Source organism: Moschus berezovskii, chromosome 27 (assembly GCF_049115385.1).
Source record: "Moschus berezovskii isolate FMDL1 chromosome 27, NW_MosBer_1.0, whole genome shotgun sequence".
Taxonomy (NCBI): domain Eukaryota; kingdom Metazoa; phylum Chordata; class Mammalia; order Artiodactyla; family Moschidae; genus Moschus; species Moschus berezovskii.
In genome coordinates this window covers 4,564,390-4,577,988 of record NC_142486.1, presented here as the reverse complement: position 1 = coordinate 4,577,988, position 13,599 = coordinate 4,564,390, and the positions used below count along the sequence as shown (strand labels likewise).

Sequence of the window (13,599 nt, the reverse complement as noted above, 5' to 3'; positions counted from 1 at the left end):
CAAAATAACTAAATAAATAAATAGACAAAAGAAACAGGTATTCTTAAAATAATTAAAAATGGGGCATTACCCTGCAAACAAGAGAATTTGGGGAAGAAAATGGAATTTAAAGTATGTAATGCAAAACAGCCCTGGGGATCGCTCTCTAATGCCATTGCTGTGTTATACTTGGATTAAACTAATAAGGAATTTTCCACAGGTTGGGCAAGATTGTGACAGCCTTTCTAAATACCCACCAAAGATCCCTGCGGCTCCTTCAGCCAGAGCCTTGACCAGCCCCTTGATCGATCTGTTTAAGAACCCAGCCACAGTCGCACAGAACTCAGAAAGAAAAAATAATTTAACAGGTGAGCTGTTTAGTTGAATTTCCTTTAAAGTACCTTTAAATGTCTTAAATATGTAGGTAAGTGTGCCTTGAGATCTACATCCATAGAGTCACAAAGACTCGGCCACGACTGAAGCAACTTAGCACGCATGCATGTTGTGAGCTAGAAGTAAATACGCGTGTGTGGTAGCACTGGCTCCACGCTGGCTCAGGGGAACTCACACCTCCAGACAGGGTCCAGGTTGATTGTAAAACTGTAAGACATGTTGCTTGGACAGATGTGATTTCTGTATGTGATAGATGTTTCCATAGAGTAAACATACTATTGAAAGGTGTTGTTTTCAATACATGCAGTAGAACAGAACCGCACGCTGTGCTCCATATTCACTGGCAGCTGAAATAAAATCTCCTCCTTTCAGTGAAACAGTGACACAGATGATAGAAATTCACGTATCAAAGTTATGGCTCCTAGTCTCTTCAGGAGGCCTCGACTGAATTATACTCAGGGTCTTTCATCATCTCTAACAGAGCACGTCATGCTTTCTGGAGGCTTCAGTTGCAACTGTTAACATTTCTTAACTCAGCTGATGCACTCTGAATAAATCAGGAACACGTCTTGTCTGCAGGCATTTCAGATGGCTTCAGCCAGGCTCCACTCTTGCCTGCAGCGTCTTTGGTGTCCAGGACCTCAAGACTGGTGGCACTGGGCATATGGGGGTCTCACAGGCCCCTTGGGGGTGAAGGTCGTGGCAGTCACACAGGGCACTGCTAGTGAGAGTCCACAGGCTGTCCAGCGTGTGTAGCTGTTGGGGAAGAGATGAGACTTCCAGAATGTCAGCTGCAAAGATGACACTGGAGTCACTCGCCTTTGAAGACTGTGAGTTCTGTATATATAACAGAAGGTGAAAGCATCCAGCACTGTGTGCGGCCCGCTCATCCACATGATTCTTTGGTTCTTGTTGGAAAAGCCAAATGAAAATCGCTGGATTCGGTGCAACCTTGATCATTAGAGTAGGCGGCATGTCAAGCAGAGAGCAGAGTTTACATTGTAGTGTCAAGAATTTCCGAGGATGATGCAAAAAGAGATTCTGCATTGTTTTATAGTCAATAGTAGGCTGCAAAATTTGAGTGGAAAAAAATGTTCCCATTCCATTTTTTTTGCGGGGCGTTGGGGTGGGCTGGTAAAGACCAGCCTGCGTTTGAGCTGAGACCTGACTTAGTGCAGCGATGGCTGTGGAGCCGGGCCGCCGGCATCGGGCTCCTCCGGTTCCTGGCTCTGTCTGGGCACCAAGGGGGAGGGGTCGGTGTGCAGGGGGCAGGGTCAGCACTTCCTGCCCCACTGGCGGGTGAGCAGCCACGGCTGCAGGGGCGTGTGTCCCCAGCGTCCTCCTCTCTTTTGGCATAGGCCCTGGGCGGTTTGGTCTGAGCTGGTGCCTGACAGCGCTTCCGCGAACTGTGGCGGGGGAGAGGGGCGGGGGGAGGCGTGGGCCGGGTGGCGTGGAGAACTGGCCTCTATGGGACTCCGTGCTGGTGAGGCTGGGCCACGTGGCTTTATCCTCTTGGTCTGAAGAGCCTTCGGCCACAGGGCTCCTCCTCCGAGAGGCCTTGGGGCCAGGCTTAGGTGCCGTCCCTGTCTGTTGCTGTCTGTCCAGCCACAGGTGGAGGTGTGGGGATAGAACCAATTGGCGTCTCAGTGGAATGAGTGTACTGGTGACATGGGGTGGGCCAGGTTTCTGGGGTCGGCGCCTTTGAACTCGCCCAGTCATCCTTCTTGGAAGTCATCGCTGCCCTGCTTGCTTCCGACAGGTTCCGTTGACCCCAATTTGCCACGATCGGTTTCCGTGGCCTCCGGACTGAACATGGTGAAAAAGCAGAAAGTGAAAACCATCTTTCCGCACACGGCCGGCGCTAACCAGACCTTGCTCAGCTTCGCGCAGGGAGACGTCATCACGCTGCTCATCTCCGAGGAGAAGGACGGCTGGCTTTACGGGGAGCACGACGGCACCAAAACGTGGGTCCCGGGCTGGGCCGTCCACACCGCCAGGGCTCCCCGAGGCTGTCCTTGAGGGCAGACGAGCGCCTCCACCCCAGCAAGGTCCCACTTTAGTGACAGTTCTGGCCTGGTTAGCTGCCATTAGTCTATCCGCGTTGTACCCAAGCTGTTTTCTGCATGTGTGTGCATATGGAGAGGTTGTTTAAAAATTTTGGCCACACTGCAAGGCAACGGCAAGCCACTCCAGTACTCTTGCCTAGAAAATCCCATGGACGGAGGAGCCTGGTAGGCTGCAGTCCATGCGGTCGCTACGAGTCAGACATGACTGAGCGACTTCACTTTCCTTTTTCACTTTCACACATTGGAGAAGGAAATGGCAACCCACTCCAGTGTTCTTGCCTGGAGAATCCCAGGGACGGGGGAGCCTGATGGGCTGCCGTCTATGGGGTCACACAGAGTCAGACACGACTGAAGTGACTTAGCAGCAGCAGCAGCAGCAGCATGGTACATGGGATCATAGTTCCCTGACCAGGAATTGAGCCCATGCCCCCTGCACTGAAGCATGGAGTCTTAGCCACTGGACCACCAGGGAAGTCCTATAAATTTGATGCACGAATAGGAGTCACCTCTGAAAGTAAAGGCACTCGTTTGTATGTGACCAGGTTTCTCAGGATAAGGCTCTATGTGAGATCTGGCACGTGAGTAGTGCAAATGCCAGTGTCCTCATTCCAACTGTGTGCACAAGCCTTCCTAGAAGGTTAAAGTGAGTTTCTGTGTAGATTATTCAGGTACTAAGTTTAAGTCAAAATGGAGACAAAAGACACAAAGGGAATCCAAATAGAAATGACGTGTATGTAAGACGCCTGTGATGGGATGGGATGCAAGTGGCCCAGCCGACCCCCCTCCCCCGGCCCTGAGCCGTCCCCAGGCCGTTGCAGGCGTGTCTGTGGCTGCGTGCCAGCACCCCAGCAAGGTTGTCTTCCCCCCGCTCTCCGCCTGCAGGAGGGGCTGGTTCCCGTCGTCCTACACGAAGCTGCTGGAGGAGAACGAGGAGGAGGCTGCAAGCGAGCCGGTGCCAAGGTAGGACCACCTGCGGCTCGCCAGGACCCCAGGTTCCCAGGCGCGTGGGGGTGGATCTGGGCGAGCAGCAGAGCCCACGGCGACGCCATAGCCGGGCTGGCGGGTGCGGGGGCTGCTCCTCATCTGTTCCTTCCCGATTTCCTGTCGTCCTGGCGCTGTACCCTCTGCTGGGAAGAGATGCCCCCTTCCCAGCCCGTAGTCCCTCCCACAGTGAAGTCCCAGGCCACACGCCCGGCCTGTCTGCCCTGGTGAGCACGTGCTCTGGAACGGAACGTTCTCCCGCTCGCCTGCTTCTCTCCCTCGCTCACGAGCTGCCTGTCTTCAGGCCCCTCCCAGGCCTTTCCTCCGCCCTCTGCTCAGATGCGGGGTCCTTGGGACCTGCCCTCGTCCTTTTTCCTCCTCGTGCTCCCTGAGTACCGTGTCTGCTTCTGTGGCTCGAGTCACATCGAGGGCCTTCACTCAGCACCTCTGTGTCCCACCCAGGAATGACTGTCAGTGTCGCTCAGGAGCTGGCCGCTTGTACTGACCAGGTCATTTCTTTCTCACCCGACCTTGTGAGGTGGGGCCCCGGTTGAAAATTGAGGAAACAGGGGCACAGGGAGCCAGAAGAGATGGAGCCAGTACAAGACTAACGTAGGCGGGTCTCTCCCAGCTGAAACGGGAGGGTCTGTGTGTGGGTTGGCTGGCTGTCCCGCGGGTCCTCAGAAAGACGCCCCAATGGAATGTGGCGCCACCTTGACCGCAAACCGCCTCGGCCACGGTGTCTGCCATGTCAGAACAGCCCCCGACCCATCCCGCTGCCCCCGGGATTGCAGACACCGCCCCAAGGCCTTCCGCCACCCTTGCTCATGGTCAGCTGTGTGTCTCTGCCCCTTGCAGAGCAGCTTAGCTGCCGCTGGCCAAGAAATGAGACTGAGGGTGTTGGGATTCTGAGATTTCTAGTCTGGAGTGCTCAGTGCTTTTGCTGTATTTTCTTCTTAAACTGGATCAGGAGTCTGCCCCTAATGGAGTTAGTTTTCCTCTCCTTTTGTCAGGTCTTTTAAAGAGTGTACATGTGCAAGCCAGCAGAAACACTGGCACTCCAGGACTGTTGCCTGGGAAATCTCTTGCACAGAGGAGCCTGGCGGGTTACAGTCCATGGGGTCACAAAGAGTGGAACACAACTTAGCGACTAAACAGTCAGTCAAGAAACACTGCAGTGCTGTGTGTGTGGTGATCTCCTGCCTCACCGCTGTGGGTCTCTAATCCACGCAGTTTCGCCGGAGGAGACGCGGGATGCCTGGGGTGCGGGGGCAGGTCTCCTCTAACCCCAGTCCTCCCCTGTCGCTAGCTTGGCGCCTGTCCGCAGCGTGAGCACCACGAACTTGGCGGAGAAGAGCAGTGTCGTGATCCCCCCGCCGGACTACCTGGAGTGTCTGTCCATGGGAGCAGCCACTGCTGAGAAAGGAGACGCCTCCCAGAAGGCTTCTAACCACAAAGCCCCGGCACCCAGACCAGAAAGCACGCCTCCTGTGAGTAGGGCCCCAGGGGCCCCGATCCTGACAGGCGGGCTCTGGGGTGCAGGGCCCCTTTCCCTCCGAGCAGGAAAGGGTGACCCTCGGGCGGGGCGCGCGCTTGCTCCTAGGACCTGCAGATTCTTTCTGTCACGCAGCCTTTCAGCCGTAACTTCTGTCCTCTTGTTTTTATTTCATGTAAATGATGGCTGGCACACATGAGGTCCATCGTTTCCGTTTCAAGCTCTCCTTGCTTTTGATCATGTCTGCAGTCCTTTTCGTCCTGTAATCACCTTTCTCTGCACTTTCTTCAGTTTTCATATTGTTTTCTGGAGGAAGACTGAAGGTTGACAGTAGTGATCTAATCACCACACCTTCAGGAACTGCGCCGTGTAAGCCCGGTACACACGTTATCTGTGATCTTACCGGGACTGGGACAGAGGCCATGAGTCACTTCATCTATCCCAGGGACGACTCTGTCTTCGAGTCAGGCCCGGTGGGCTCTGGAGGAGCGGAGATAAACAGTCCAGCTCTGGCTCTGCTGGAGCTTAGGCTCTAGTGATAAGATAAGCAGCAGACAGTCAGAGACAGACAAAAATGTCAGAGCTGGGAGCTCCGTGGGGGAGTGGAGCCAGGTGCCCTGAGGACGGGGTGCGGCGACGACTTGGATGGAGGTCAGGGGTCGGTTTTCCTGGGACACTGACTCAGTGTTGAGGTGGGCTGTGTCCACAGCTGTGGAAGCATCCGGAAGGCGGAGGCGGCCTGGTGCCCCCACTGCCCCCACCGAGAGTGCTAGGCCAGGATCTTAGCCAGGGTGACTCCTGGGGAGCGCTGCCCGCCGAGGCCACCTCCGCAGCCAGAACCGTCGTCCTGAAGCGGGTACGACCCCCGAGACCAGGGGCCAAGGGCGGCACCTCCCAGACAGGAGGAGCCGGAAGTTGACAGCTCCTGGAGGGGTGTACTCAGCACGAGCCTGGAGGGGGTTACTGTCCTCTTTTCCCACAACATAGAGTATACAGCAGAGAAGATGGGAAGGATGGAGGAAAAGGGGTGCCTGAGAAGGAGGGGCTGCCCGTCAGGAGCAGGGACGCGGGTCCCCTGTGCCAGTGGGGAGGGCAGACTTGGCGGGGGGCGCTAGCTCAGCGCCGAGGGAAAGGTCGCCCTCGGACAGGGCGGGCAGAGTGGCGCTGAGCGGGTTTGAAAGAAGAGAATTTGTGCCATAGATGTTTCTCAGAGGGAGCTTGCTCCGGAGACGAGGGCACGCAAGCGGTTGGTGCTGTAATAAGCCTGGGCTGCTTCAACTGTTTCTTCTTTGCATGGGTTTGTTCTTTCTGTGGTGCTTGCAGGAGCCATGCACCCCCACGAGGTGTCACCCCCGGGGGCCTGTGTTCAGCTGAGTGGTGCCGGGCGGAGTCGGTTACAGGGAATCAGACTCTGAAAGATGGGCCCCGGGTACAGGGGGGACCATGCCTGCCTCCTTGCAGGCTGCAGTGCCGGTTTGGGTCCTGGAAATGCCATTTTGAAATCTCATTCAGAAATGTCTTTGGCTTCTCTTCCTAGAGAAGCACACGGCATGACTCCTTGTTTTCAGTTATTGCTGCAAATCACTCCAGCTTTCTAACTCCAGAAATTACTTTCAGAAGGATAGGGTGCTTTCCCATTTTGTTGGTGAGAGATGTCAAAACTGGAGACGCTGCTTGAAAGGGCAGATCTGAAATGCTATTTCATTAAAGGGCCTGGTATATTTTAAAACAATACTCATACTATTTGGAAATGATCTTAAGGCACTTCTAAAAGCATAAAAATTCCTTTTGCTGAAAAAAGAAATCAACTTACAATTTGCATGTCACAAAACTCAGGATCTAGGCATACAAGGTGTGGGACCTGTTGGTCTGTAGTGTCTTCTTCTGAATTTGATTTTCCACTTTTTTTATGGAAAAATTCAAACACACATGAAAGTGGAAAGAATAATCTACTGATTTTGTCCCCCAGATATATATATATAATTCATTTATAAATCTTGTTTCATCTCCTCCCTACACACTACCAGATCAGCGAAGCCAATTCCAGACTTTGTATCATTTCATCTGTAAATATATTACAGGTTTTGTCTTGTCACCCTCTTTTGTTTCTCACAAAACCAACTATCGTATCATTTTAAATTTACATTAACTCCTGAATATCATCACCTGGTCACTTCAAATTTCTGACTGTCTCATTAAAAATTTCTTGACGGTATCGTTGTTTGAATCTGGACCCAGACCAGCTCCCCACACCATCGCTGGTGACTAAGTCTCACAACTCGTCTTTCCATACCTAGAGATCTCCCCCAACTCTCTTTCCGTGTCATCTCTCTGTAGAAAACCCAGGTTACTAGTCCTGGAGGGCGTCCCCAGCCTGGATTTTGCTAGTTACATCCACACGGTGTCCTTTGTTGAGTCCCCCTTTCTCCCTTGTTTCCAGCCTGGGGTCAGAATCTGCCGTTGTTGCTTGTTGGCTGGTTTTGTGTGGCGGGAGCATTTCATCTTGGTGGTGGCCCGTCCACCTGCAGGCCAGTCTGATGGTTTCCTTCTGTGATGACGCCCATTGGTGATAATGACCACCCGGCTCTGTGACTTGATAAAGGTTGCAGAAGCAGACCTCGGATGTATTGGGTTAGCTTCCAGACCATCTCGATTAAGCAACTCACATGCACTTTCTGGTTTCCCAGTGCATGTAAGAGTTATGTTTACATACACTGTAGCCTGTAGGGCGTGCAACAGCATTGTGTCGAAAAAAGCAATGGATGTACCTTCATTTAACAGTACTTTATTGATAAAAAATGCCAGCTAGCTGAGCTTCCAGTGAGTCGTAGTAGTGACACCAAAGACCACTGATCAGTGGTCACCATGACGACGATGATGGAAAGCCTGAAATGCCGCAGCGCGTGACAGACATGGATTGAGCACGTGCCATTGGAAAAATGATGTCAGCAGACTTGCCACAGGCCTTCCATTTGTAAGGAAAAAAAAAACAGTATTTGTGAAGCACAGTCAAGTGCAATACAACGAGGTCTGCCTGTCTACTGCCTTTTAAGGTAAAAGCATCTTGCCCCAAAATCGTAGCTAACACTGGAAACATAAATGAAAACACGTTTTAGCTAACAGCACTGAATTCAGAAGAAAACATGTTTTAACTTTCAGTGTTTTTACCACGTGGATGAAGCCCAATGAAGAAAGCATCGGTGTGCTTCTCACCACACCGAATGGATAGAGCGAAAAACACTCCTGGCTTTAGATGTCGGCACCGTCCGCAATGATGTTCGCTATTAAGCGTTTAGCAGTTTAAATGAGCTCTAACTGTATTCTTAAACCTCCCTGGTGGCTGGATCATAACAGACTGTCAGAACCAGGAGGCTGTCTTGAAAAGCAGGAGGACCAGCTGGGGAGCCTTGCACACTGCGCCCACCTTTTTATTCCTTCCCCTTCCTTGAGCAGCAGAGCCTTAAGCACGTATCTCTCTCCCAAGGCCCAAGGTGGCCTGTGACCACCTTCCCCCGTGGCAGGTCCTTGTGGAAGCTGCTGCCCTCCCACCAGGACGGGGGTGGGGCCTAAGCTCACCCCCTGGGCTCCCGTCTATGCAGTCCTGGCGGCCCTCAGGCAGAAGCCTGCTCCCCACTGTGTCCTGTCACCCTCCAGTCAGTAACTTAAGGTCTCCCAACAAAGCCTGAAACCCGATGGCTTCACTGGTGGATCCGATGAAACGTTCAAAGAAGAATGAATGCCAGGCCTGCTCCACCTGTCCTTAAAAGTGAAGAGGAGAGAACGCCTAATTCATTCTGTGAGGCCAGCGCAGCCCTGGCACTTGGATTAGGCCCCCTTATTTCTGTCTCGCAGGCCGGAAGGCCTTTTTCAGTCTTTGATTTTATTATGATTAGTGGCCTTTAATTTTTGATTTCTTGGAAGAACATTTAACAGCCCTACCTATCTAATGAAAATGCCTTCCTTGTGTGAGTTCCCATGGTGATTAGTTGTTGCTGGTTTTGCAAATGTCAGAATAATGAGTGTTGATGAACACTTTCCTTCATGATAAGCGAAACCTTCCATGAGGTCACAGCAACATTAGCAACGAACACTTCCATGGCATCAGACTCCGCTGACCAACTGAAACCTCTGGTAAGCACGGCCACCTGGCACGTGAGGGCACACCTTGTGAAGAGGGCTTGCAGGTCCCACTGGCCTCGTCCGGGGAGCGCTCACTGACAAGCTGATTACAGTCCAGGCCTGCTCCAGGGAAACAAACCAAGCCAGGAGTCCAGTCCAGGGAGCGGAGATGAAGGGGCGTGGAGCAGGGGTGTCGGGGCAGGAGGCAGGGAGGGCTCCAGCTCCGGTGGGGGGGCATCCAAAGTGGCTTCCTGGGGGCGAGCACGTGAGCAAAGTCCTGGAGGAAGAGCTCTGAGGAAACCCAAGGCCTTGCGGGCGGCAGCGCAGGGTCTGATGACTGGGTGACAGCTGATTCCTATTCCATTTCTATCGCTTTATCTCGGGAAGTAATATTTCACGATCCTCTGCAAACTGCCAGAGACGAAACTGTGCCTCTGTCACAGCCTTTGACAACGCTGCCTCTTCCCGCCCAGTCCTATCTGTGAGACGAGCTCCTGCATCTCATCGGTACTGGGTCAAAGTGGTACCGGGTCAGAGCAGCAGTCAAGCTGCAGGGCGGGCAGGGAACTGGTGCTGCCCCCAGGAGAGCCCCTCGGGGCAGGCACAGACGCCTGTTTGTCACCGGCTCCTGGTGGCCTCTTCCAAAGACAGGAAGCAGAGAGTTGAGTCATCTGTGTGTCAGTAAACCGCCCAGAGAGTTGATGGGTCAGACGGAAACAGCCCAGAACCAGGCAGGCCAGCAGGGTGGCCAACAGACACAGGGCTACTGAGCGCTTGAGAAGTGGAGGGTGCAAAGGAAGAACCGAGGCTTGGAGTTTAGATTCGTATTTTAATTAGTCACAGGGTGAGCAGCACCATATGGGACAGCCAGGTAGAGCTCACCCAAAAGAGAACGAGATTCCATTTAGAAACTGATCCGGAAGGTGATGGTCAAGGAGCAGGTCCCACAACAGGCCTGTCCAGGAGCCCTGAGGGCCAGAGCCTCAGCCCTGGGATTCCATACCTCAGAGGTTCTCACGCCCAGCGGGGCTGGTAATTCCTCTTCCCTAAGCTGTTTACAGCAGCTGATAACGCTGCAAAAAACCAGGTTCTATCTCAGCCAAACGCTGGGGTCCAGGGAAGCTGGCATAGCAGCTAGATTTTGCACTCACAGCACCAAGTGCTGTCAGTTACCCATAGTTTTGTTTGAACACCAGGATGCCTAGGGTACCCCGGGGGCTGCCTCCCAGCTCCCGTGTCCTGGCCGCTCTGAACACTGGGGTATGTGCAGCTCTTTGAATTACATTCTTATCTGGACATATGCCCAGGGGTGCAGTTGCTGGATCAGAGGGCAAGTCTGTTTTCAGTGTTTTAAGGACCCTCCACACTGTTCTCCACAGTGACTACACCATTTTACATCCCCACCAACAGTGTAGGCGGGCACCCTTTTCCCCACACCCTCTCTGGCATTTGTCCTTTGTAGGCATTTTAATAGTGACTGTTCTAGCCAGCGGGAGGGTTGTGCCTCGTCGCAGCTTGGACTTGCATGTGTCTAGTAATCAGTGATGCTGAGCACCTTTTCATGTGCCTGTCTGGGTGTCTTCCCTGGAGAAGTGTCTCTTTGATGAGTCTTCTGTCCACCTTTGGATTGGGTGGTTTTTGTTATTGCACTGTACAAGCTGGCTGGCTAAGTGGCTCAGACAGTAAAGAATGCACCTGCAATGCAGGAGACCTGGGTTCGATCCCTTGATCAGGAAGATCTGGAGAAGGAAATGGCTACCCACTCCAGTGTTCTTGCCCGGAAAATTCCATGGACAGAGAAGCCTGGCAGCCTTTAATCCATGGGGTCGCAAAGAGTTGGACACAACTGAGCGGTTAACACTTTCACTTGGGTGAGCTGTTTGTACTTTTCGGAAAGCAAGCTTTCGTTGCAGACTCTCCCAGCCCGTGGGTTGTCTCTCCGTTTTGTTAATGGTCTCCTCTGCTGAGCAAACAGCGTGTGAGTTGGACTAGGTCCCATTTGTTTTGTTTTTGTGTTTACTTCTATTGCCTTGGGAGACTGAGCTAAGAAAGCATTGCTGCTTTTTGTGAGATTTATGATTTTCATATGATTTTTATGGCAGAGATGCCTTGCCTGACGGCCCTCCTTAGGACAGGGTGCTCCCAGCGCCCAGCGGAGGTCTCGATGCCCACGTGCGTGTCTGCTGCTTGTACCAACTGAAGGGGGCCCGGGGCGCGCACCAGGGCCGGTGGCTTCAGGCGGCCTGTTACGAGTCATTTTGCCCTCCTTCCTCACGGCACCAGCTGTTACTTCTTGCTACTTCCCCGCCAGGGCTGGACTCGGGGCATCTCCTTCACTGTCTTTGTTTCTCTCGAGTGTCGTGTCCCCAGATGACACAGCTCGTGAGACCCTGACTGAGCTCGGTTCACAGTTCAGTTGAGCTCCAAAGTCAAGCAGTAGGGGCGCCGATGTTCAGCAAGCAGGGGCCTCCTCCAAGATGAGGGCACACGGTGCCCCGGGGACAGGCAGGAAGGGGGTTTCCGTTACCTGCCCTGCAGAGGCCGCGTCGGGAAGGAAGCCTCAGCAGGAAGAACGCTTCCCAGGTGTCAGGACACACCTACCAGCCCTGAGCCACAGTGGGACTCGGCCTCCCCCTGGCACCCTGACCACACGTGGGGCTGCACAGCGGGCCTCAGGGAGTGTCTGAGGAATCGCAGATGAGCCTCCATCCCTTGCAACACAGGAGCGGCCATCGCGCCCTGTGGGGACAGCCCTGTGGGGACAGGCCTGGGGTCATGCTGACAAGCGGGGCTGACTGCCTTGGCGGTGGGGTGCCCCCTGGGGATGAGCTGGTTGGCCCCGGGTCCAGGCCAAGGTGTGTCCAGAGGCCCTGGCCACAGGCACAGGTCTGAAGCAGCCCTGGGCCCCAGGGCCCCTCTGCCTTGAGGGTCTGTACGTCTGGCACCGCGCAGAGCTGTCCCCAGGGAGCACTGGTCACACGGCGTGACACTGCCCCCTCCTGGGCGGCCAGCTCCAACAGTGAGCCCGTGCGGCAGTTGGAGCAGAGGTCTGGGAGTGAGGACACGCCCTCACCCGGCCCCTGGCCACGCAGGGACCAAGCCCCGGGAGGGCCGGGTGATTCCCCAAGGTGGAGACGGAGCCTGTGCTGCTCCGTCCGCCCTGACCCCCACACCGACGGGACTTCCTACAAGCTCAGGTCTCTGGCTGGCAGTTGGCACCAGTCTGTGGGCACCAAAACCCAACAGAACCAGGCTCCTGGAAGCCACCCCTAACCACCAGTTCTCACCTAGACAGACCAGGCGAGCAGCAGCACCCAGTGGTTCTGGCCCGATTCTTCCGGGGGAATTTAGATGTCTCCTCCCCAGTGAATGGAGACGGGGGAGCTCTCTGCACCGTGGGCTTCAGATGTCTGTACCCTCAGGCCTTACTGAGAACGTCCTCTTTCTCTTTCCCACAGAACAATGCAAATGGGTTTGCAAAGCCTCCTTTCCTCAGGTAAGTTAACTTCCTCCCCAAGGGCCTCTCCCCGCCGCCCCCAGGAGGCCTGGGCTCGTACAACCTTAGTTCCCAACCAGGGACTGAACTTCGGCCCTTGGCAGTGAAAGTGCTGAGTCCTATCCACCCGACTGCCAGGGAAGTACGTCCCCCTCTCTGTGGTCCTGCCTAGGGTGCAGGGGAGGGTCGTGATGGGAGAGCCTTCCAGGACGGGCCCTCCCTCTGGATCAAGGCAGAAGCCAAGCCTATCCAGCACCCATCCCCCAGCCCCAGAGGAGCCCGCAGGCCTGAGGCCTCAGGATCAGTCCCCTCCGAGTCCAAAACAATGAGTGTTTATAATGGGTGGCATGGAGAGAACCGTTCCAGAACAGAACCTTATAATGTTCAGAAAACGCCTGAAATTTATAGAAGTGTATGTTACAGAGCAAGGGTAGTCAGTGGCTGTTTTCAAATCAAATCCCTGTCTCGGGAGTATTTCTGCCAACATTTTTTTCTCCCCCGCCCGCCCCCCGCAGTGGAGAGAACCCCTTTGCTACTGTGAAACTCCGCCCAACAGTGACGAATGACCGCTCAGCGCCAATCATCCGATGAGAAGGCGGCCCCAGCATTCTCCTGGTTTCCCGGTGGGCTCTCGCTCGGGAAACGATAAGTTTGTATGTGACAAGTGCCATCCCGTTGTAAAACTTCACCAGAGGGCGTCTGATTTTACGTGTATTCTACTTGAGCAAATCAGCACATTTTCTAAGTTAACATAGTTGGGTTTACACATTTCTTTAAGATAAATCATAGTTTAGTTACAACTCAATCATTTAAAATTTTCCTATTGTTTAAAAATAGTAAATTTGGTTCCAATCCTTACTGTATCACTTTTTGTTTAATATTGATTATTTTTTAATAGCCAGAGTAAGGGATAGTGGATGCTTTTGTGACTGGCTTTCTGCACCCAAATGCAAATGAGATCAGTTTTATAAAGCATGTGCTCTTAAATAGCATTATGTTTAAAGAAAATATTATGTAAATTTGCATCCAAGCATGCAAATAATCTGAAGCAATATAAATTATGAGGATAT

At 53.4% G+C, this 13,599-nt stretch overlaps 1 protein-coding gene across 1 annotated transcript in view; it reads left to right on the top strand.

The window, feature by feature from the left end:
• BAIAP2L1 (BAR/IMD domain containing adaptor protein 2 like 1) overlaps nucleotides 1–13,392 on the top strand; it is a 75,694-nt gene extending 62,302 nt beyond the window's left edge. The window contains exons 9-14 of the mRNA XM_055410302.2: nucleotides 200–347; nucleotides 2,132–2,336; nucleotides 3,321–3,398; nucleotides 4,729–4,909; nucleotides 12,492–12,529; nucleotides 13,045–13,392. Of these exons, the coding sequence (XP_055266277.2) occupies nucleotides 200–347; nucleotides 2,132–2,336; nucleotides 3,321–3,398; nucleotides 4,729–4,909; nucleotides 12,492–12,529; nucleotides 13,045–13,120 (726 nt within the window). The 3' untranslated portion in view covers nucleotides 13,121–13,392. The remainder of the gene's footprint in view (nucleotides 1–199; nucleotides 348–2,131; nucleotides 2,337–3,320; nucleotides 3,399–4,728; nucleotides 4,910–12,491; nucleotides 12,530–13,044) is intronic.
• The last annotated feature ends 207 nt before the right edge of the window (nucleotides 13,393–13,599 follow it).